General features: G+C 39.1%; 1 protein-coding gene across 1 annotated transcript in view; it reads right to left on the reverse strand.

The window, feature by feature from the left end:
* Positions 1-3,347: 3,347 nt before the first annotated feature.
* The window catches only part of RNGTT (RNA guanylyltransferase and 5'-phosphatase), a 314,047-nt gene continuing 291,594 nt past the window's right edge, over positions 3,348-25,800 (reverse strand). Inside the window, exons 15-16 of the mRNA XM_025925311.2 lie at positions 7,572-7,695; positions 3,348-6,091 (exon numbers count right to left, since the gene is read on the reverse strand). Coding sequence (XP_025781096.1) covers positions 5,928-6,091; positions 7,572-7,695 — 288 coding nt within the window. The 3' untranslated portion in view covers positions 3,348-5,927. The remainder of the gene's footprint in view (positions 6,092-7,571; positions 7,696-25,800) is intronic.

The following is a 25,800-nucleotide window of genomic DNA, read 5'->3' on the forward strand; positions in this document are numbered from 1 at the left end:
AAAGACATGGCTAGAAGCAGCAATTTACGCTAAGGGATCACGGACTGGTATTTATTTTTAAAACTAACTGCAAAGCCTTAGCAGTTACCAGAGGACTTCTCTTTGAAAACATCAAAAATTGGGCGCGAGTAGGTGGGTAGGGAGAAGGAGCCTTCTAGTTTAAGATGTGGCAGTCTCAGTGAAACTGCACCAAAAAATAAGACGTGATTAAGAACACTGCTTCCCTCACACCTCCCTCAGAGCGTATAACAGCCAGGAGGCCAGGGCACTTTAAGATTCCTCCTGCTGAGAAGTTTCCTCAGCATTTTCGGTGCAAACGGCAAGAACAGACAGGATGCTTCTAATCAGGATTAAATACAAGAGGCATCATAGATGGCCTCTGAAGAAATTCTTAAGAAATGAGATGTTATCAGAGCTTGTATTATGAGGAGAAGGCCAGAGTGACAAAAAAAAAAAAAAAAAAAAAAAAAAATCACGTTCCATGTGCAGCTAAGCCGAGGGAGACCAGAGCAAATGCATCTTGACTGAGTCTCGAGAGCGGGTACAACGGGGCATCCGAACCTATCTCCTGCCCTAATTACTACCAAGGGCCTGCTGCTGTCACCCCGGGTATGGGTCGAGAGCCTCGTCTGGAGGGGAGACCAGGGGAGACGATCACGATACAGTGTGAGATCTAAGAGGCTACCTATGGCAGGAAGGCTCCCTTGATCCTGACATCAGGGGAGGCTGGGGGTTTCTGGCAGCAGTGGCAGCACCACGAGCAAAGGTTCCTGGGTTTATTTATTTATTTATTTTTAATTTTTTTTTTGTCTTTAGTTGGAGATAGTATTTTTTTTTTTTAACATTTATTTATTTTTGAGACAGAGAGAGACAGAGCATGAATGGGGAGGGTCAGAGAGAGGGAGGCACAGAATCCGAAACAGGCTCCAGGCTCTGAGCTGTCAGCACAGAGCCCGACGTGGGGCTTGAACTCACGGACCGCAAGATCATGACCCGAGCCGAAGTCGGCTGCTTAACCGACTGAGCCACCCAGGCGCCCCAAAGGTTCCTGGGTTTAGAGGACACGGCGTTGTGGGAACAGCGAGGCATACAGCTGTATCAAGGGGCAGGCATGATCCAAATCTGGATGCAGGCTGAGGCCGGATCATGGAGGCCCTTTGATGTCATGTGCCAGGGAGCTCTCACCGGGGAGCAGGAGCGGGTCTGCAGTCATGAAAGGTCATTCTTGGTGGCAGTGATCTAAAGGAAAAACAGACTGACTACGTGCCCACCTCAAAGTTGTGACCATTGGCGACTCTGTTGTTCGGGTTCGTTGTCAAAGCCAAATTCTGTTTTTCTGTGTTGTATGTGACATGTTTATTTTTGTACCTTAAACAGCTGAGGGTGTCATCCTTTTGGAGTATCTGTCAATGTTCAGACAACTCATTTTTCGCCTGTACGCTTTACATCTCAAGGGCACAATATAATCAACAGTTGTGAGGTAATTATACTCTGATCAGCTCTGGCTATGAAAATGACCTCTAGCTATGGAACCAGGGGCCGCTTCTTCCCTTAGGGGCTTCTTGCCTGCCTCCCCACTTACATACAAGCTGCCTGGAATTCCACCTATGCAAGGATTCCCAGCACCGGTCCATGACAATGATTTTACCAGTTTGTGGTGAAATGTAGAAGCAAGGGATAGTGTAGAGAATCTTTCACAAAACAAAATTTGTTCTATATAAAGACATGTCCTTTCTTCTAAGTTATGTCCTACTTCCTTTTTGGGTGTTAAGATTCCCTTTATTGTATGCAGTAATGGCAACATATTATTTCGTAAAGCCGTTGCAAGTTAAAATAGTTGGCAACCCCAGATCCATGCGCTCCTTTTTTGAAATGTGAAGTCTTCTGCTTAGAAGCCTGGGGGGCCCCTGCTCTGAGCGCCCTCCACCCCCACCTGTTTATCATGCACAGTGGCCACCCGATACCAGAGTCCAGTGAGAGGAGGGACACTTCTGGGTTAACCGAGGCTGACACCAACCTGCCAAAGCATCAGAGTTGACAGTCAACTATGCGACAATCAGGAAAATTTTGGCCCAGTGTGTAATTTAATCGCTTATTTCTTCCTAGTTATGTCTTCGGAATTTAGCATCTTAATGAGAATATTAAACTTGTTTTCATGGCCTCTGTGTCACTCACATTTAAATATTGCCAAATAAGTGGTTAAATAATAAGGCCCTAAAAATATGTTTACTTTGCCGATCCCAAGTTCATCTCCTTGGTTTGGAGAGAGATGCTTGAAACCCATTTCCTGTTGGCACCAAAGAAACAGAGTTTGGGGCCCCTGGCACAGAAGCAGCCCCCAAGCCGGGACTGCAACAAAGCTGTGAGGAGTACCGAGCAATAAATCAGGAGCTGGAGTCAGAAAGGCCTTTGTTGGGGTCTCAGCTCACAACTTACTAGCTATGTAACCAAGGGTTAGCTATCTAAGTCTCAGGTTCCTCAACTACAAAATGAGGTTAATAATGGTCCCTACCTGCACAGAGGAGTTGTTTTGGGGACGGTCTTGGTGCTTGGTGGATATTCGGTAGTGGTAATACTCCCTTCATTGTGAATATGGGCTATTTAAAATCCATGAGCTTTTACAAGAATCATGTCAGACCTGAAAAGGCCCTTTTTGATCATCTGGCTCAATCTCGGCCTCTTATAGATGGGGGGAGGGGGTACAGGGTGAGACCTAGAGAGAACACAGAGCCGGTGAGAGGCAGAGCCTAGACTTGGTCTCTGGGGTTAGCCCAGGGTTTTTTTCCCCACCACATTAGTTTTCCCTGCCTGCGAGTCGAGTATTTGGTTGACTTTCAAGGTTTTTTGACTGGAAACGATTATACACATAATTCAAAACCGCATCATTTACAAATTTTAAATGGCAAATTCCATGGTACAAAAATACAGAGTCGACAAAAAAATGGACAGGTCATTACTTCATCATTTCAGAATATTTACTGCTGAGTATTCTGAAAGAATTAAATGTGTTCAAAATAACGTGACAGGATATCCACCCATATAATAGAGTGCTAGGATGAGGTACACGGACAGAAGTACTATAAATATCACTTAAAGATGTGCTCTCCCCTGCTCCCCTACCCTCCAAAAAGAAAAGGCGCAAGCTACATCCCCCACGTCAATCCAATTTCTTGGTTTCTCAGGAAGAAGAATAGAGGATTTTCCAAGTCTTTATGCTAATTCTAGAATGCAACAAAACCAGATGGATTACAACGGGTATGGCTGACAGAGGCAGGATAACACCAGCAATAAAAGGGACACAAAATCATTAGGTAAATAGAGGGACACAAAGGCATCACCAGCCAAACTGTTATTTTAACTCAGTGGTTTTATTACAATACGCACTGACACACAATTAGAGAAGGAATGTCCTGACGTTTTCTGAGCATTTCATGGAAAGCAAATGTAACCATCCAGGCAGTCGAGTCATCCGCATCTTTTCCAAATACAAAGCAAAAGCTTTTATATGTGATAACTCAAGAAAGCAAAGTTTTCTTATTCTTGTCTACAAAACTTCAGTGTCAGAAAAGAGTTGCTGTGAAGTGGCCTGAGAAGGGAAGGGTTTCTTTCCTTCCTGATGTCCCAATTCCTGCCTCTCAATTCTCCCCCTTGACTTTCTAGATGACTTCTGATGATACTGCAGACGACAGTGTGTTCGGGGGCTAAATGGGATCTACTTATTAGGCCGGCTATTATACTTCACTGTAATCGAAAGGAAAGGACAAATTAAGAAAATTAAGTTTTAGAAAATGCACAAAGGCAAGGAAAAAGTATCTGGGTGTATTAAAAATGAGATGCTCTTTTCACATAACTCATTTAAAAGGTTACAATTACCATAAACATTTTAACTCCATTAAAGATCACTGGCAAAAGCTAGCTCTTATATCTGCAAAAGGGCTCTGCACTTATACAGGCTCAGGAGAAAGCAACATAGCGTGTGAAAAGTCACTGACCCTGGTGAAGCAGGCATCGGACTGTTTGGAGTTGCATAGGTATTTTTTCAGATCCACTTTGTACAAGACACTATGGAACCTTACAAATTTCCACCTTTCAACAATCATTGTGGCAGTCAGGTGTTTTAATCCCTTTAGTGCCCAAACTCACAAAAGCACTCTAGGAATGAAATACTAAAATGACATTCTAGATAAATTCACTACATGTTACATAACTTGGAAAGAATAAAGGAAAAAGCCCAAGCATGACTCCTAGTATTTCATATAGAAAAGCACTACAGGAGAAAACTTTGTTTAAAAACATTAAAACTCAGCTGAATATAAATACATTTTTGGTTAATCTGTGCTATATCAAATAGAAATCCTGTCAGATATTCAGTCAGCTGGGTAACTCATTTGGATTTTTCATGTCTGATTGTATTAGTAGAAGAATATACACTGCTGCGTATACTTACATATATATGCATATCATATATAAAATTCAGATCATGAAAATTTGTTTTAAATACACATATACTTAAAACCTGTACCTCTAAAAATAAATATATTCGCCTCTAATAGGCAAATTCTGAGAGTTCCTTCACAAACCAATCAGAACACGGCTTCTCAACAATGGCAGATGACCAATTAGCTGCTCTTTAAATCCATTACCTACAAGTAAATGTTTTAAAATTCAGGTGTACAACAGAAATAGCATCCTGAGAACAGAACACAGATAGAATTCTGGCTTTGAAAATAAATGTCTTGGCTTCCTTGATGTTTAGTTTCTACAGATTAGTCTACTCTTTGCCTCTGCATTTATCTAGCAGTGGGAGAGCATTTTCTAGTGACAGCATTCTATTCCATTGACATCACCTTCTAATCAAAGGAGTCAGCTGGCATTTCCTTTGCCGCTTTGTTCGAGGGAACTAACACAACATCGTCTGTATTTGATATCATTCCCATCATCACAGTGAGTTGTGTGTTTTAATGTAATTTACAATGTGCTGATACCACTGAGGTAAAGCAGAAGTAGCCCTGACATTAAAAAACAAAAAAGGGAGGGAGGGAGGGAGGGAGGGAGGGAGGGAGGGAGGGAGGAAGGAAGGAAGGAAGGAAGGAAGTAAAAGGGTCTCCCAGGAGAACAACACATAAAAGGAACCTGGTGGTATATATCTAAGTTCTATGAAGTAACTGAAAACCACTGCCAGAATGGACACATTGGATATCTGATATTTTAGTTCAAAGAATAGAAACAGATGAAAATACTCAATATACTTCCTTTAGACAGGATGCAATTCACAAAAACGGGGCTTTACTTTTTTACTTTTACATTTCTAAAAAAACTTCTTAAAATGAGATAAGCCAGACTGAGTTGTTTAACATAATATAATATATAATACTTGACAACCTTGTCATTTGTTTTTGAACACAAGAATCTCAGAAATGTAGGAAATCCATGATAAACGACAGCAAGAATGTTTAATGCCATTGCCTAGATTTTTCAAAAGGAGAATTTACCATAGTTGAAATACAACTTCTAAAAAATACAGTGTTTTATATGCTCACAGTTCCAGATTACTAACTTTATAAATTAAAGGTCAAAGTTATCCATATACAAACAAGGCCTCTTTTGCATTGATTTCAATCTCAATTAAACCTTTGGATATTTCAATCTTCAGATTCCACAAGGTAAGGCTGAGTTTATCAGATATAAATAAACTGTGTGAAGTCCATGATGTATCGTAGCACTGAGGAAACAAATGCATCAAATATTTACAGGCCGGCTACAATACCTTTCTTTCTTTTCTTTCTTTCTTTCTTTTTTTACAAAAAATTCAAATGCGTATCAGCATCAGGCCACATTCACTTTTGAATTTCTCTGGCTGCAAAAATGGGGCAACAGCATTCTTTCTCACTCTTTTTTCCTCTCAATCCTCAAGTCAGAGGCGGGTCTTAGGTCAAAGGGCGAGGTCTTTTGGGGGGCGGTGGAGGCATGAGCTCTGTGTCAGGGTCCAGATGATGCTTCCGCTTCTGTCCTTGAGAAGCCGCCGCACATCTGTCGATGAACTCAAACAGCATCTCCTTGGTGACAGGGTTGGAGATGCTGTTGCACACAGCTGTGGACAAAGGGAGACACGTGTCTCACGCGAGGGTTAATTAAGGCAGCTGACTCACCACAGGGGGATGCCAAAGGGGAAAGGTTTGCATCCTAATATGCTAAACACTTGCATTTTACGGATTTGGGTGACTCGCTTCACACATTAAACTATTCTCCTCCCTCCCCCGCCCCCTAAAATGGGTGCTTTTCTGGTGCCCACTCTTTCTTGAACTGTTCATTTTAAAACAAAACGTTAAGTATCTGAATGATAAGCATGCCTTCACTGTGGCTGTCCATCGCTCCAAAACTGTCTTCAGGTTTTGAACGGAGCACACAGCGCATCACACTCTAGTCTATATTCAACCAAACTTCTACGGAAAACGTGTAGTCTCTTCTCTGAGAAAGAGCTCCTCCCTGTCACGATGGCACCGGCCACCATTTCCACTGAACAGGGAGGCTCCGCTGTAGCTGGCAGATCATACATACTCTGTTGTTTTAACAACTTGTTTGAGGAAGTAAGGTATTACAACAACATTACGAATAAACGAGGCATCCCTTCTTATGTGGTCAAAATTTACTACCAGTCCTTTAAATCCTATTTACATATTTAGCTCTGGAAAAAAAGACACTGGCTTAATTTTTCCCATTTTCAAAATTAACTCATCTTGTCTGAACACAGATGCTAGTTCCAACAAAACCTTTAAATGTACAATAGTAACTTTTCATAAACTGCAAAACTGAAACTGGCAATTTCTGTATTTTCTCATAAGCTTATCATATAATCAGCAACATCACTGACTGAGCAGTCTAACAGCACACAATGCTATTAACCTTCAATCTTGGTTTTTATGTATGTTTTTCAAATTCACTAAAAACGCGGTCCAGAGCAACTACTGCTACTAGTTTAGCTTGTAAACTTCATTACTTTGTGATGTTCGCCGTGAAAGAAACTTACTATTCTGAATTCGCAAAGCATTCAAGTTGTACCCAAAGAACACTATGAAGGATAGCAGAGCAGGTTTTAGGAGGTTTTTGTTTTGTTTTGTTTTGTTTTTTAATGGTTTTCATTTACTTTGTTCTCCATTGTTTGTAAAGCTATTTTAGGAGCTGGAAATTACATTTTCCCCTGCTAATTTTGTCTTTTACCATCTGGCAAACAATGGTTTTTATAGTTTTGAATAGATCTGAAATTATCGTGGCTTTTGTTGTTGTTGTTGTTCAACAAATTCAACTTGTATACAGCCCATTATCCTGCCCTTTACACTTCTCTTCTGGGCGCAGGGCGTGAGCCCACAGGCCTCGGGACAACCTACAAGCCCACTGGAGCCAGTAAAGTCACAACCCCTTTCCCAGCCACAAGGGTAGGGTCCGAATGACCCTGTGGGTTCGCCCCATCAAACAGATCAATAAAGACAGCACATTTTGACTCCAAAACCTTAACGCTCTCTCTCCCTCTCTCTTTTTTAACATAACAAACACTGGTAGATTGTCATACTCACCCATGGCAGTGTTGTAGGCATTAGGAAAACTTTTGTCTGTTCTCTGTCTCATGAAGACCCAGCTGTTATTCTCGAATTTGCATTCTATAATTTTGTTGTCATACTGTTTTAGCTCTTTTGTCACCTGTTTTAAAAGAGAATTGAGGAAAATATTTAAATCATTTAAAAGGCTTTTTGCTTCCACTATGTGACAGACACATTAGGGAATGCCAAAAACACCTCGGTAACTCTTCACGCAGAGCTTTTTGTCATCTCAAGTGTCTAATCAAGCCTAAGGATGTGGTGTGCACTCCCTTGTACACACATGCTCATTAATCCAACATTTTATAAATAGTTGTGGAAACGGCTGTCAATATATAGCAATTAAAAGAGGCTAAGCAGAAACCAGCCACTTCTGGGCCAAATGCAAATATGTTACCATAGGGACCAATGCCTTCAATATTTCTGTGTCCCTATGGCTTTCAGAAATTGCGTATGCTGCTTGGGTTCATCAGCTTTCAGAAGGGTCTCACCATCTAAATTCCCCTGTCAAAACCTAAGAAGTTCCCTTTACTAGTTAAAAGTAAAAGTTACCCATAAAAGGTAAACATTAGGATCAGATTCAGGTAATGCGCATCCTAAATATTTTGCTTTTCAAGCAGTGATAACTAACCCAAACGCTAATCTCAGGTTATTTATTTACCCTTTCCATCTCTAAACTAGTATGAGTATACAGAGGAAGCCACTTTAGATTTTGGTTGGTGGGTTTTTTGGCTACTTCACCTCAGATGATTGAATATGAATTACAACTTACTCTATCAAAGCTAACAAGTATCCATGGTAACTATAAAACCTTTTAAAAGATATTTCATCAGGCTGTGAAGATGGCTTTCATAAATAGGAACCTAAGCTTATCTTTGCAGTTTTCAAATCAAATGCCAGTCATGGTAATATTTTAATTCAGTCTTCATCTTTCACAGCTAACAACTTTTCCTCACAATATGGTAGATTGCAATCATTTAAACTTCATTAGCATTATTTGAAATGCTCTCATTTTTTTTCTACACACATATTCAATACCACCTAGGAATATGAAGGGAAGCAAATTTTTATAAGATGCTTTCAACTCAGAGATTAGGCAGTACATGTCTTCATAAAAACTATCAGATTGTATTCCTTTCCCTTAATGAGTATCATACTTGATTGGATTATTTGCATTTTCAACAAATCCAATAGGACAGATACATTCAGTGGCTCTGGAACAGATCTGCCCAAAAAAGTGATGTTCTACTTATAGCAAACTTTTGCTAAAATTATTCTCAAATATTCATTATTCTAGTCTCAATTCCCCTCCCTTTCTTCCTAAGGATCCACCACCTTTAACTTTTGATACGTTATCTATAGCCAAGTACTAGGCAACTCATTCAGCGAGGTAACCACATTTATCACAATGTAGGGTCTAACAGAGGTACAGTCGCCAAACCTTTCAGAATCTCCATTTTGTAATTTCTAAAATGGACAAGGAGTCCCTAACTTACTGGGACACCGGAAGAATAATAAATGAAAGGACCTGGCATATAGTGGCCAACCAGTAAAATTCTTACGATAAATATAAAATTAGGAACTAAAATACTGCCTTCAAAAAATAAAAAGTAAAACATACTTTCTAAGTAAATTCACTAAAGAAACCAGGATGACATGGAAAGGTACACTTTGAAAACAGGTGTCAAGAAAATTATATCACATGTATCACAAAAGACAGGCTTGTATCGCCTGTACTTCACTGACCAGCAATTGTCCTAAGTCTGTATCACAGAGCATATCGTTCTGGTGTTCCTGGTTTCAGAACTGCTATAAATTATGTGTTGCTCAATCTGACTACAGCAATTAAGCAGTATTACTAAGTATCTGTGTATCTATTTGGGCATGCATTAACAACAACTGGGAAACAGCTTTCTGAGAAATGCAGGCACCTGCCACTATACTAACCTAAATGTATGTCCATGTTCAAGAATAATCCATTATCCTTATTGATCACATCAGTTGTATTCCCAAGACAGACACACTGCAAGGTACTCAATCGGGTTAGGTAGTAAAATATATTTAACTGACAAAAATAATACTTCTCATATGTGCACAAACTAAAGACAGTTGTCACTAATGGTCAGATCAAGAGAATGATTGCCATACAGGGAAGAAGTTTAATTTTAGTATCCAAATTCTAATTTGTTACTATGACAATAATCATCCTCAGCCAATTACGTATTATTATTTACTAAAACAAGACCTTGTCAGGCCTTCTATAATCAACTGTGTTACCCTAGTTTGAGCTAATAAGAACAAAATATTTATAAATCAAGATTTCATATCTGTACCCATAATTACATTGGATTAATGAGATTTTACTGTTTTTTTAAAGAGCAATATACTATGTATTTTATATTGTAAAACATTTTGTTCATGTATCCATCTTATTGAGAACCACACTTTTTACACTATTTGAATCTACCAATATAATGGGATTGAAAGACAGTCCAATGAAACTGGATCTTGGATCTCTGGAGATTTTAAATTAGCAGCTCAACAGTAAGCCCTGAACAAAGAGCCCACAACAGAGTCAGGTACAATCACAGGTGCTCCACTCTGCACTCTTTTTACAGAATACGTTTTGTAACTAGGTGCTGGGCAACCTACACTACCAAGTCACAAAAGGCAAACCATCAGTGTTGGCTGAGCTGACCTACACCGAGCAGGCAAAGTTGCATTTCTATTTCTAGTGGTGGGATGAAACCTCTAGAACTTACTTTCCCTGTTTCGGGAGAGTTGTTTTGCTATCAAGAGCGCATATTTCTTTTATAAAGAGACTGCACAAAGGCTTGGGGGAGGGGGATTTCTCTGAACTAATTTGCTCTGGAGACTTTTTTTTTTTTAAGTTTATTTATTTTGAGAGAAAGACAGAGAGAGACAGATGGAGAGAGACAGAGTGCATTAGCAGGGGAGGGGCAGAGAGAGAGAGAGAGAGAGAGAGAGAGAGAGAGAGAATACAACAGAATCCCAAGGAGGCCCCACGCTGTCAGCAAAGAGCCCGACACGGGGCTCGATCTCATGAACTGTGAGATAATGATCTGAGTCGAAATCAAGAGTCAGACGATCAACTGACTGAGCCACCCAGACACCTCTGGAGACACTTTAACAAATACCTTAGAGAAGCCATCAGTGGGTTGTTCTATTTTTAACGTTTAATTTTGGAATAATTTTAGATTTACAGAAAAGCTGTGTAGACGGTATAGAGAATTCCAGTATTCCTGTCACCCATCTTTCCCAAATGTTCATATTTTATATCTCATGGTTCATCTATCAAGTCAAAGAAATTCACATTGGTACAACACCATTAACTCCACTGCAGACTCTTCAGGCTTCGGTTTTTCCACTAATGTCTTCCTCTGCTCCAGAATCCCATCCAGGAAACCACACTGCATGGAGTTATCATGTCTCCTTAGTTTCCTCTGATCTGTGACAGTTTCTCAGACTGTCCTTGATACTTTTGAAAAGTACTAGTCAGATACTTTGTAGAACATTCCTCAATTTGGAACTTTCTGACGTTTTCTCATGATTAGACTAAGGTTATGGAGTTGGGGACAAACGCCAAGAGGTGAAGTGTGTTTCTCATTGTGTAATATGTGGGGGTATGTGATACCGACACAACTTCTTCCTGGCGATATAAACCCTGACTACCTTGTTAAGATGGTGTCTGCCATGGTTCACTACTGCAGAGCTACTGGTTTTCTCCTCTCCATGCACTATTGCTTAGTTATGAGTCACTGTGAACAAACAGCCCCACTCAATGCTAAGGGAAGTAAGCTCCACTTCATGGAAGGAAGAGTGTCAGAGAAGTTGTGGACGTTTATTAAAACCACCACAGATATTAGTAAGTTTCTTGAGGTATTTTAAGACTGTACAAGTATCCTGTTTCTCCTTCAAGTTTTGCTCATTAATTTTAGCATTCATCTGTGAATCTTGCCTACAGCAATTATTCCTGTGGTGTTCTCATGGAATTTTCTTTTTTCTCCATTCCTTCTACATTTATTATCTGGACTTTTTTTGTAAGGAACTTGTCCCCCTCCCTTCCTTTATTTATTTGTTTATGTATATTACTATGAACTCATGGATATTTATTTTAGTCTTTGGGTTATAATAAACTACTACTGTCAATTATTTGGTTGGTCAAAGTGTTCCAGTTTTGGCACTGGGAACTCTCTCAGGTTGGCTCCTGTGTCCTTTTAATTTGCTTCCACTTTTACTTACTTATTTATTTTTAGACTTTACTTTCAGGCAATGCAAGATAGTACTCCAGGCTCATCTCGTATTTTTCTCTGCCTCAGCACTAGAATCAGCCATGAGGTCCTCTACCAGGAATTTAGAAGAACAAAATCACTCCTCAACAGTCCAGGCTATGCTAAGAAAGTAATGCTACCACCTGTTCAGGTCAGAATTTAAAATTATTATTGAGAGAGACAGAGAGAGAGACAATGAGACTCCAAACATGAATATATGTTTCATGCATAGTTTCCACTCCCATCTTTTGTGAACTGTTCTCTGGAGCTAAATTAAGTTGACCATTTTTTTCTTTTTAAAGTTATAATTCTGCTCTTTGATAATTCAAGTTCTATTTCTATAGTATGACCGAAGGTAAATCTTAAAAACATATCTTAAGTAGATAAAACAAAACTCTTATTTTCATGTAAGTAACTCTAATTTCTAGTACTTATAAAGGTGTAGAAAATAAAATAACAAATTTGAAATGAAGTTTTCTGGGGCACCTGGGTGGCTCAGTTGGTTAAGCGTCCAACTTCAGCTCAGGTCATGACCTGGTGGTAGGTGGGTTCAAGCCCTGTGTCGGGCTCTGTGTTGACAGCTCAGAGCCAGGAGCCTGCTTCAGATTCTGTGTCTCCCTCTCTCTGTCCCTCCCCCATTCTGTTTTCTCTCTCTCTCTCTCTCTCTCTCTCTCAAAAATAAACAAACATTAAAAAAATTGAAAAGAAAAAAAGAAATGAAGTTTTCCTTGTGGTGTCAGAACAATACAAATAGCTTAAATCTGAATTATTAATCTTTTAGAAATACTATATTATAGTAGGGTCTTGATATATTACTTTTAGAAAGTGCATCCACTACTGGAGAAACTAAAAAACTGGACAAGTTACCCTCTTAAAAAAAATGTTACACTTACCACCACCACTCTGTATAAATAACACACTTTGCATTTTCTAGGTTGGAAACAGAGCAGAAGTCTCTCCCTCATGAATGGTGGGTCTTCAAGCCACCAATCAGGTGTTCAATTAATGAAAGTGGCCAATAAAAAAAAGGCAGCTAGAAATTCTGTCTTATTTATTGTAAAGGTCATTACTGACAAGTCACAACTCTAGGGTATGGAATTGCCACTAAACTACAGATTATTACCTTCTAATAATATCAGAGTTAGTATAGTTCTTACTCAAAATGTAATATACAGATAAAAAAACATTATGACCATGTTGGCATGGTCATGGTGGAGTGTAGAATGAGGAATGACTTTTAACCTGTGTCATGCAGTATTTTCCAAACTTTCTGTATTATATGTGCTTAACTCTCATAATTTTTAATAATGAAAAATTCCTTAAAAAACTATTTCATAAAATGTAATAAACATCAAATTGGTTTTTAAAGCAGAGGTACAGAAAAATAAGATAGACATTTATAGAAAGCAAAGTCTTGGAATAAGGCCCTAACACCACAGTTCCCAAACTAAGCAATGAGGTATCCTGGTGTGCTGCCACAAACTCACAGAGGCATTGTGGGGTATTTTAAATCTTTAGGGAAACAGTGGCATGTGTTGGACATCATACAAACTACTAGTTGCAGGGAGTTCACAGTTTCAGTAGGAGATTCCTTGAGATGACATTATACCTTTGCAAAGCTGAGTTTTTGGCAGTTATTGTGATAAAAACCAAGTACCACAAAAATCAATGTGGAACAGTAAACGAAGTTGGTGGTGTATAATCTGACTCCAAGGATGGAGAAGTTATACAGTCCTTAACATGTGCTAAATTGTTAAAATCTAAATACTTCTTAAATTGCTTGGCTCTATTCCCTCAATCAGTGGAGGTGTTAGGTACTTCTTTTGGCTTAGAGATGCTGTGTATGAGGCAAAATGAATGAAGAAAGTTTGACAGTCTCTGCCCTAATTCCTTTTCATTCATTTCATTCATTCCCAGATTCTAATCCCTAATCTTACATGTAAGCTTGTATCTAGCACTTAGTGGAAACGAACCAGAGTTGTGAACAACTTTGCTTGAGGTGTAGAATATAGATTCATGGTAGAGAAGGAGAATTTCTATCACGTTAATTTCACTGGTTTTGATCTAGATCACTCAAATATGTATTCCCTGGGACACCTGGGTGGCTCAGTCAGTTGAGCATCCAACTTCAGCTCAGGTCATGATCCTGCAGTTCGTGAGTTGGAGCTCCACATCGGGCTTGTTGTTCTCAGCGCAGAGCCCACTTCAGATCTTCTGTCCCCACCCCCACCCCGGCCCTTCCCTGCTCATGCTGTCTCTCTCTCCCTCTCTCAAAAATAAAATTAAACACATTTAAAAAAACTTTAAAAAATATATGTATTCCCCACTAATTTCCCCACTGTCAGCACAGTACCCAGTCCAGGGTAGATACTCAAAGAGAATGTTTACCGAATTCAAGAGAATCACGAGCCTCAGATTATCAACCAATATATGCTGCTGATGGCTGGTTAGGTAAAGTAACCTAGTACAATCTCTAGTCTTTCTCTGCCTCGTTCCTCCTTTCCACCTTTTCCTTCTTTCTCCCCAAACAAAACTAAAGGTGTTAGGGCTTAAATATCCTAAGTCTGTCATCTGAATAAACATTTGTACTATTTTTGGATGCCTAACATGGAGGTGATACCACTACCAGTCTTTGCCATCATGGCATTAAAAGCAGCACTTCTGCTTCTGGCAGTAAAGAACAAGTATAGAAAGTGAAAGATTTCTTTGTGCCCTCCCCCCACTGGTCAAGCAGTATCAACCATTTCTAGAATGGTATGACCTCATTTTTATATAAATGAATCTTAACTACTTATTCATTGAGCACTTAGTATGTATCAAGCATTATAAACTTGTGGCCCATACATATAATCTCATTTAATTTGCACCACAATCTTATGAGGTAGGAATTATATTACTGCCCTTTGACAGGTGTGAAGCCTAAAGCTTAGAGTAGACGTCCCACCCAAAGTCACAGATCTAGAAAATGGAACAGCCAAGTCTCAAATACAGGTCTTCCTGTCCAATACCACAATGCCATTTCACACCCACCGGCTATTACAAAGCCGGGCACTCTGTGGCCAATAAATGTAGAATTAAACAAATAAGGTTATTTTCCTGCTCAGAATTTGGCTGAAATTGGGTGTAGAAACCTCTGCATATGTAAGTGTAAGAAGTCAGTCATATGCCAACACAAAGAAACTGGAGCTAATTCAACCACGGCAACGTGCTGTAGATCCATCCTTCCCACCATTTGACAAATATTGAGCAGTGGTGTGTCAGGAACAGGGTTGTAGACTAGAGATACAGACACAGTCCCTGCCCTTTGGCATGTATAGTCTAGTAAACAATCAAGTAGAAAATTACAAATTATGATAAGAGCTATGCAGAAAACAGATATGTAATAGAAGCTAATACAGGGAGAAAGATATCTGATTTTTGTGGGGTAGTTTGAGGAGATAATATTTATTTTGAGACTTAGAATATGATGAGAAGCCAATTTATAGAAATAAGGAGGGAGAGGGAGAGCAGGAGAAAGAGAGAGAGGGAAACAAATGGGAGTGGTGGAGGGAGAGGGGAGTCACACATCTCAGGCAGTGATTACCAGTAAGCCCAAAGGTCTGAGGTGAAAAAAATCTTAAGATCTTCGCATGCTGAAGGAACTGAAAATAAAAAGTGTTCTCTACAAGCCTTTACAGAGGGTTCCATGTAGCCTGACTCCTTCCCAAGCTCTTCCTCTTCTATGTGATTCCCTATATATACCCTTTCATACCATATATATAGAGGGTCCAGTTGCCTACTTGATACCTTTATTTGAAATTCCCTTAGACTTACCAAACCTGACATGTTCAAAACTCAACTTTTTATCGTCCCCCAAAACTGCTTCTCTATCTCTATACGTGGGAGCTCCATTCACCCAGTTCCTCATGTCAGAAACCTTGGTGCCCTTTTCTCTCATATTCAATTCATTACCAGGGTCTGCCTACCAATTCTACCTCCAAAATATATTCTGCATATGTCCATTTGTCCCCTCTCTCACTGTTTCTCAGATTCCTACAATAGTGTCTTCATCCACATTTTCCCCATCCTATCAATTCTTTACAGTGCAGCCCGATTGGTCTTTGAAAAGTGCAAATCCAATCAAGTCATTCCCTTGCTTAAAATACAAATAAAAGACATACAAGTTGGAAAGGGAAAAATAAGACCGTCTCTATTCACAGAAGACATGATTACTTACATAGAAGGAATTTACAAAGATGCTCCTAGAACTAATAAGCAACTTTAACAAAATTGCAGAATACAAGTTTAATACATTAAAACCAACTGTATTTCTCTGTATTAGCAATGAACAGTCAGAAATGTAAAATTTATAAAAAATAGAACTACCCTATGAGCCAGCAATTGCACTACTAGGTATTTATCCAAGGGATAAATTTATTTTGAAGGGGCACATGCACCCCAATGTTTATGGCAGCACTATCAACAATAGCCAAAATATGGAAAGAGCCCAAATGTCCACCGATGGATGAATAGATAAAGAAGATGTGGTGTGTACACACACACACACACACACACACACACACACACACACACACACACACACAATGGAGTATTACTCGGCAATCAAAAAGAATGAAATCTTGCCATTTGCTACTACATGGATGGAACTAGAGGGTATTATGCTAAGCTAAATTAGAGAAAGACAAATATATGACTTCACTCATATGAGGACTTTAAGATACAAAACAAATGAACATAAGGGAAGGGAAGCAAAAATAATATAAAAACAGGGAGGGGGACAAACCATAAGAGACTCTTAAATATGGAGAACAAACGGAGGGTTACTGGAGGGGTTGTGGGAGGGGGGATGGGCTAAATGGGTAAGGGGCATTAAGGAATCTATTCCTGAAATCATTGTTGCACTATATGATAACTTGGCTGTAAATTAAAAAAATAAAAGAAAAAAGAAAAAAGATTAAAAATAAGAAATGTAAAATTTAAAGGCTCATTTACAATAATTTTCAAAAACATGAAGTACTTAAGTGTAAATAAAAAACATATGTAAGATCTGTATGCTGACAATTATAAAACACTAATAAAAGAAAAAAATTAAGGAGGACCAAAACAAATGGAAAGATACACCATGCTCATAAATTGGAAGATTCAATACTGTTAAGATGTCAGTTCTTCCCAAAATGATCTATAGACAATGTAATCACAAGGAAGATGCCAACAGGATTTTTTTTTTTTAACAGATATCAACAACCTGCTCTAAAATTTACACAGAAAGTCAAAGGAGCTAGAACAGCCCAAACAAAAAGAATAATGTTGGAGGGATGATACTGATTTCAAGACTTAGTGGCAAGCTATAGTAATCAAGACAATGTGGTACTGGTGAGCAGAGAGACACACAGATGAGTGGAACAGAGTCCAAAAGTAGAACCATAATTACAAGGTCAACTGACATTTGACAAAATTGCAAAGGCAACACAAGGAAGAAAGGACAGTCTTTTTAACAAATGGCACTGGAGCAACTGCATACCCATGTGCATATCCAAATGAGCAAGTAATCACCTCAACCTAAATATTTCACTTTACACAAAAATCAACTCAAAATGGAAAACACACCTACACAGGAAACCTAAGACTATAAAACTTCTTAAAGAAAACGCAGAAGAAAACCTTTGTGACATAGGGTTAAGCAAAATTTCTTAGAAACAACACCAAAAACATGACCCATGAAACAAAAAGTTGATTAAATTTTAAAACTTAAGCTCTATTTTTTTTTTATTTTTATTTAAAAAAAAAATTTTTTTTCAACGTTTATTTATTTTTGGGACAGAGAGAGACAGAGCATGAACGGGGGAGGGGCAGAGAGAGAGGGAGACACAGAATCGGAAACAGGCTCCAGGCTCTGAGCCATCAGCCCAGAGCCTGACGCGGGGCTCGAACTCATGGACTGCGAGATCATGACCTGGCTGAAGTCAGACGCTTAACCGACTGTGCCACCCAGGTGCCCCCCCCCTTTTTTTTTTTTTTAATGTTTATTTTTTATTTAATGAGAGAGAGACAGAGAGAGTGCAAGCAGAGGAGGGACAGAGAGACAGACACAGAATCCAAAGTAGGCTCCAGGCTCTGAGCTGTTGGCATAGAGCCTGATGTGGGGCTCAAACTCACGAACCATGAGATCATGACCTGAGCTAAAGTCGGATGCTTAACAGACTGAGCCACCCAGTTGCCCCGAAACTTACGCTCTATTAAAGATACTGCTAAGAGAATGAAAAGTAACACACAGATTAGGATAAAATATTTGCAAATCACATATCTGACAAATTATTTGCATTCAGAATACATAAAGAACTCTTAAAACTCAGTAACAAGCCACAATTTAAAAATGGGCAAATAATCTGAACAGACACTTCACCAAAGAAGATATAGGAATGACAAATAAGCACATGAAAATATGCTCAAAACATCATTAGTCATTAGGAAAACACAAATTGAAATCACAGTGAGATACCAGTATAAACCTATCAGAAGGTCTAAAATAAAAAAAAATTACAAATATGAACAATATCAGGTGCTGACAGAAATGTAAAGCCACTGAAATCTTATACCATTTTGCTGGTGGGAATGCAAAATGGTATAACCACTTTGGAAGGAAGACACTTTGGCAGTTTCTTTACAAAGTTGAACATACACCTACCGTAAGAACCAGCAACCTCACTCCTAGGTATTTACTCAAGAGAAATAAAAGCAAACATTCACAGAAAAACCTCAATACAGATGTTTATAGTAGTTTTACTCATAGTCATCCCAAACTGGAAACAACTCAAATGCCCTTCAACCGCTGAAGAGATAAACAAATTTTGGTATATCCATATGAAGGAATACTACTCAGCAATAAGAACCATTGATAAAAGCAATAACATAAGATGGATTTCAAATGCAGTATGCTAAGACATGACATCCTGGAAAAGGCAAAATTATAGGAACAGAAAACAGATAAGTGGTTGCTGAGTTTGAATGTGGGAGGAGTGGATGATTACACAGGGGTATCCCATGGGATTTGGGGAAAAGGTGATGAAACTGTGCTGTCAGTAGTCCCCCCTCCCTTATTTGTGAATGGTGTGTTCCAAGACAGATATCCAAAAATGTAGATAGTACTGAACCTACATATTCTATGTTTTTTCCTATACATACATATCTATGATAAAGTTTAATTTTATTTATTTATTTATTTAAAAAAAATTTTTTTTTTAACGTTTATTTATTTTTGGGACAGAGAGAGACAGAGCATGAACGGGGGAGGGGCAGAGAGAGAGGGAGACACAGAATCGGAAACAGGCTTCAGGCTCTGAGCCATCAGCGCAGAGCCTGACGCGGGGCTCGAACTCACCGACCGCGAGATCGTGACCTGAGCTGAAGTCGGATGCTTAACCGACTGCGCCACCCAGGCGCCCCGATAAAGTTTAATTTTAAAATTAGGTAGAGTAAGAGATTAACAACAGTAACTAATAATAAAATAATTATAGCAATATACTGTAAAGAAGTTATGTGAGTGAGTCTCTCTCAAAAGATGACAAAATGCTTACATGAGATGAAGTCAGGTGAATGATGTAGGCATTGTGACTTAACCTTAGGCCAATACTGACCTTCGGATGATACTGTATGTCCGAAGGAGGATCATCTGCTTCCTGACCACTGCTGACTGTGCAGATAACTTGAAACCACAAAAAGCAAAACCACAGATAAGGGGGAACTACTGTATTTTTATTCCAGTTATGGTTATACACCTGTATGGATCTGTCTGAACTCACATAACTATACACCAAAGGAGTGAATTTACTGTATGTTAAATTTTAAAAGGTGAATTGAAACAAAAAGAAACAACGATATCAGTTTCTTAAAAAAGCAAACCTGGGGTACCTGGGTGGCTCAACTGGTTGAGCATCTGACTCTTGATTTTGGCTCAGGTCGTGATCCCGGGGTCATGGGATCGAGCCCCATGTCTCTGTCTCTCTCTCACACGCTCTCTTTCCCTCTGCCCCTCTCCCCCACTTGCGCGCGCGCGCTCTCTATCTCTCTCTCTCTAAAATAAAAAAAAAATTTTAAATACTATAAAAAAAAAAGTAAATCCAATCATGTCATCCTTTGCCAATGGCTTCATGACAAAGCACTAATTATCTTTCTAGCTTGTATGAATTGTCTTATAGCTCCCTACACCTTTCCAATATTTATCATTACTTGTAAATACAATTTTTGTTGATTATCTATTTAATAGCTGTCAACCAGAATGGTTAATAATTATTGAATACTTAGTAGGTGTTGAGTACTGTTCTAAGTGCTTTACATGGATTAATTTATTTAATCCTCATAACAACCCTAGGAAGTTATCTCCATTTTTCTAGATAGAGAAGCAGAGGCACAGAGGAATTGAGTAATTTGATTAGGATCTCATAGCTAGTAAGTGACAGAGAAATGCATTGTATTCCTACTAGGTTTCCAAATACATTATCTAACTTAATCTGTATAAGTATCTTTTTCCTTTAAATTTATTTATTTGTTTTGGACAGAGAGAGAGACAGAGAGAGAATGAACATGAGCAGGGGAGGGGCAGAGAACAAGGGAGAGAGAAGACCAAGCAGACTTCACACTGCTGGTACAGAGCCGGATGCAGGGCTCAAACCCACAAACCATGAGATTATGACCTGAGCCTCAATCAAGTCAGACGCTTAACCAACTGAGCCACCCAGGGCGCCTGTTAATCTGTATAAGTATCTAATAAGACTTACAGAGGTAGAAACTGAAGTAATATGCATAAGGATACAGAGTTAATTTGTTTTGGTAGCAAAATTCAAAGTCTAGGTCTTTATGAGTCAAAAACACGTGCCCTCCTTATCCTTAAGAATCTAGGCTCTACACTGAAAAAATATTAAAGGAGGCAAAGATAGATTCCACTTGTGGAAAATTTCACTTCTTGTGTATAAACTGTAATTTAAATAATTATTTCCAGGGAGTACATTCCACTTGGGAGAGTCTGTGGGTGAGAGACAAAGTGATGTGTGACGGATGAAGGGCAGAAGGGCATAACATATTGGCTTGAACAGAGCACAGTGTCTAACAAGTTTCTTTTTCTTCACTTTCTCCAAATGCACACCATTCTGACCTGCATCATCTCTGCTATTTGCTATTCTAGTTGCAGCACAAACCACAAATCATAGCAAATTGCAGAATTTCTCAATCATTAAGGATTTACAATAGGTTAATTTTAAAATGGACCACATCTCACAGCTGCAAAGCTTTTGTCTGGTTTCTAGACCAAATGTGAAGCCATTAGTGGATTGAAGACCTTTCTGTGGGCATGACTCGTGAAAAGAAAAGGTCATGTGGACAAAACAGGCAGCTCTGCCAGGTAAGGTGAGGTAATGGTAATGGCTTACTAAACAGGGCGCCAAACTTTGTGACACGATGCATCGCTCCCTGTTTAGTACCGAGCATGATGAGAATTATAAACAGATCGTGGATTCAGTGCATGATTGGGATAATAAAAACAATACAGAACCAAGGAAAGCTTTAAAATCTACCATTAACATGGGGAGAAGGCTAAAAGCAATATGCACATCTAACACTTTTTTTCTTCCTAAACAGTTATAAGTATGATGAAAGACTCATCTGATGTTGCTTCCTTTTATTTTTTTTTTTTAATTTTTTTTTTCAACGTTTATTTATTTTTGGGATAGAGAGAGACAGAGCATGAACGGGGGAGGGGCAGAGAGAGAGGGAGACACAGAATCGGAAACAGGCTCCAGGCTCTGAGCCATCAGCCCAGAGCCCGACGTGGGGCTCGAACTCACGGACCGCGAGATCGTGACCTGGCTGAAGTCGGACGCTTAACCGACTGCGCCACCCAGGCGCCCCGATGTTGCTTCTTTTTAAAGATATCTGTCCCATAGCCAATGCAAATAATTCATAAGATATATTAGTTAGATTGAATTTGATAAATGGTCTATTCACTTCTGGCAGTAACAAACTCCAAACCAAAACTATTTTAATGACCATTAAATATCCACGCTTAACAAAGTTCACATTATACTAGATCTAAGGTTTTAGTGAGGCAATCGTTAAGATGTCAATGCATAGTTCAAATTTACTTCAGTGAGTCCTTCATATACTTTCCAAGGACTTGCTAACAATTTGGAGCCAATCTATGTTCATTTTTTTAATTCCTGTAGCAATGCGTGCTAGGTTTATATAACTTTATCTCTTTTCTTGAACTCAATTTAAACCCAGCTATTCAACTGTGCTCTTTTTATGGTGTACAGACCTCAAGAGAACTGTCCTCCACATGAATCTACACGCTGTGTGGCAATAAGCCAAAATGCTATAATAATAAATGAAAATTTCCTTCCTAGTCTGCCTACCATTTAGAACACACCAACAAAAATGTTTAAGTTCTTCCCTTTTGATCATCTTCTAGAGTAAATGCTTTCCTTTAAAATGACCCAGCTTGCTCTAGTAGCACTAATGGGCACCAAAACCCACAGACCCACACATCCCTGAGTCATTAGCTTAGGTACCCACAACACCTTAGTATAGTGATACCGCTTTTGTGGTAACTAGGACCCATCTGAACAAACAAAGCTTTCTAGGATTCCTTTCCTACAAGTTTGTACCTCAGGTCAATGCAGATTTGCACTGAGATATTCTGACCACAGTACCTGTAACCTGCCTTTGCTATGTCCACTCGGCCATTCAGAGTCATTCTTTCACTCCTTGCCATGCACACTGCATTCTATCTTTATATATGCTTTCTCACCAACTATATTTCTTCTTCTTTTAGAAAGAAATCCTGGAGTTACTGACAAAGGTTTTACACAAATTCAGAGAGATAGTAACACTGCTTAGAATCCAAGGGTTTTATTTTGTGTCTTTATGTACTCTTTGAAGGATATTCACAACAGATTTATTTAAATCTGCCTCATCAGCTCCATGTATCAGGCAATCCAAAACCACTAAAAAGATGTTGGAAGTTTGAAAATGATTACAACAGGGGTGCCTGGGTGGCTCAGTCAGTTAAGCTGAAGTCATGATGTCACCTTTGGTGAGACAGCCCTGCATTGGGCTCTGTGCTGACAGTGTGGAGCCTGTTGGGATATTCTCTCTCTCCCTCTCTCTCTCTCTCTCTTTCTCTCTCTCTCTGCCCCTACACCTGCTTGCTTGTTCTCTCTCAAAATAAATAAATGGACTTTTTTAAAAGAGAAAAATTATTTTCTCCAAAACATCACAATCCCCTTTCATAACATCCAGTATTTCTGACCTGACAGGAAACTTAAGATCATCAAATCAAACACTTTTATTCTAAAATATTTAAATACTAAAGTGCATCCTCCATTATCTCTATTAATTAGTGTATCTTTATGTTTGTGAACATTCATGTATTGAGGAAGTATAAAACTAGGAGTAAATAGAAAATTCATTATTTTGGTAACTGGTATGCAAAAATAACTTAATGTTTGTATTTTCATCAGAGCTATTGACTTTTTCAATTTTGACTGAGATTTTTCCTTCATAGGAAAGGGAAGGGAAGGGAAGGAACTAACATTTATTAAATAACTACTATGTAGCTAGCACTGTGCAAGTCTCCTTATATACATTATTGTTTTATAATAATTAAGACATTAAGGATCAGAGTCTTTAATTAATTCTTTCAAGGTTGTGTTTAGATCTAGAGCTCTTTATCAAACTGTCTCTTAGTAATATCAAGGAAATCCAACATACTAGAGGAAAGGAAAATTTTATTATTATTCACTCCTAATCAAGAAATTACTAAATAGCTAAACCAAAGAGTTAATGGAGTATCCTTTGCAGTCACCACAAAATTAAAGGAGACACATGAGCTCTAGCAGCAGGTCATGTTAAGTTTAATGTAGTGATCTTCTAAAATAGAAGTAAGAAACTCAGACTGCATGGGACAAAAACAGATAAAAAAACCCCACCAACCTCAAGTGTCATGGGTTAATTAACAGCAGTCTGGAGAAAAGAGGTCTGGAAAGAAGTCAGGAGGAATGAAGTAAGAGAAATCTCAAAAGTGGAAAGGGAAAAAACGTGGAGAGAAGACAAAGGACGTTCCAAGTGTCCTAAGCCAGGTCTGTGAAATGAAGATAAAGTGCTTTTCAGTTGAGTAATACATAACCAAGGAAGATTTCAGTGATGATTAGAGTTGTTTAAATTTTTAGTAGGCTTCAGTGATTTAAAACAGTGTTTTCGGTCCTGGCAATTGGTTTATCTGCTTTTATTTTCAAATTTGAGGTGGGGGCGGGGAGGATCTCTGCAAAGAATTACGCACGTACATAAAATGCGCAAAACCACTGGTTATTATCTAAAGATTTCTACGTTTAGAAGCACCAGACTGCTGAACCTTTGAGAGATCAGAATTGTCACAATTCACAAATCCTGAGGATTACATGTGGAACCACATTAAATCTGTCATTTAGTCTCCCCCTCCCCCTCCCACTCTCTTAGGCTTTTGTTCTAACCCCGTCCTGGTGAGGATAATTGGAATGTCTCCTAGTGGATATATAGAACAAGAATCAAAATTTCATGGGCAAAGAAAACCCTACAGCTTTGGACATTACCACTCAACTGCTCTTATCAAGCCTTCAGAGAGTCTATTCTGAATAAGGTAGCCGTGGTTAGCTATTATTTTCTGGGCTATAGTGCTGAGCTACTTGGAATTAAGTCTGAAGATAAGTAAGGTCAGTGGCTTTTATCTTTCCTCTAAAAAAGTATCTGGCACAATCTTGATGCAGAATCAAAATAACGTATCGGGTCATATGGTTGGCAGGAATGCTATTAAATCACCAGTACTTTCATAGGATATTGTCACACCAGTGTGTCTCCCTCTAATTTTGACTAGGTCAGCTCAACTCTGTGACTATCAGAAATCACCATTTGGGGGGCACCTGGGTGGCTCAGTCGGTTAAACTTCCGACCGGCTCAGGTCACAATCTCGTAGTTTGTGGGTTCGAGCCCTGAATCGGGCTCTGTGCTGACAGCTCAGAGCCTGGAGCCTGCTTTGGATTCTGTGTCTCCCTCTCTCTCTGCCCCTCCTCCACTAGCACGCATGTGCGCTCTCTCTCTCTCTCTCTCTCTCTCGAAAATAAACAAACATTAAAGAAAATTTTTTTAAAGAAATCACCATTTGAGTCTCTGAAGAGTGTTCCTCCTACCAACACCATGCTGTGAACCTCTGCCCACTTTCAGGCCACTATACCCGCAACCCTGAGCTCCCACCGCTTCCACTGTGGTGGACTATTGTGCCAGGAGCACACTTGCTACATGAGGGTCTGCTCTAGCCAAATGACAATACAGGAAGGATTTCTGTTTTGGGGGTTTATTCAAAATTGGAAAACACTATGGAAAAGTTACAAGCTGAGAACACATCATCTGCTTTGTTTGCCAGCTGCCAGCTGTCACAGAAGACACAGTGATCACCTCCTGGTACTGTGCCGTGCCCAAAGGCTCCAAATTGTCACTGCTCTGTCTTACCACCACACTTGAGATGTTACCACTATGATTTCCATTTTTGCTTTTGGAACATTCCAGGAACAACAGTCCTTCAGATTCTACCATCTAATTGGTGCTAAATTTACATATAGTTATGCATCCCCCACTTTGGTGTTAAATGGGATATTCTAGTCCTTTTCTGTCCTTAGGACAGGAGAGGGGGAGAAGTCCCTGTTTTAACTACTGCACAGCCTGGAGTTTTACTAGCAGATAAATGCTGTGTAGCCCCACTCCACAGACTACTGATGGCAGAGCAAACAGCTGAATCTAAGCCACAACTAAACAAAACTAATCACGAAACATGAACTCAGAGTTAAATAGGTTGGCAATGGTTGGGCAAGTTAGGGGAAGAGGCAGACTGAACATCT

This window comes from Puma concolor, chromosome B2, assembly GCF_028749965.1.
Source record: "Puma concolor isolate L17-30 chromosome B2, mPumCon1.1.hap2, whole genome shotgun sequence".
Taxonomy (NCBI): domain Eukaryota; kingdom Metazoa; phylum Chordata; class Mammalia; order Carnivora; family Felidae; genus Puma; species Puma concolor.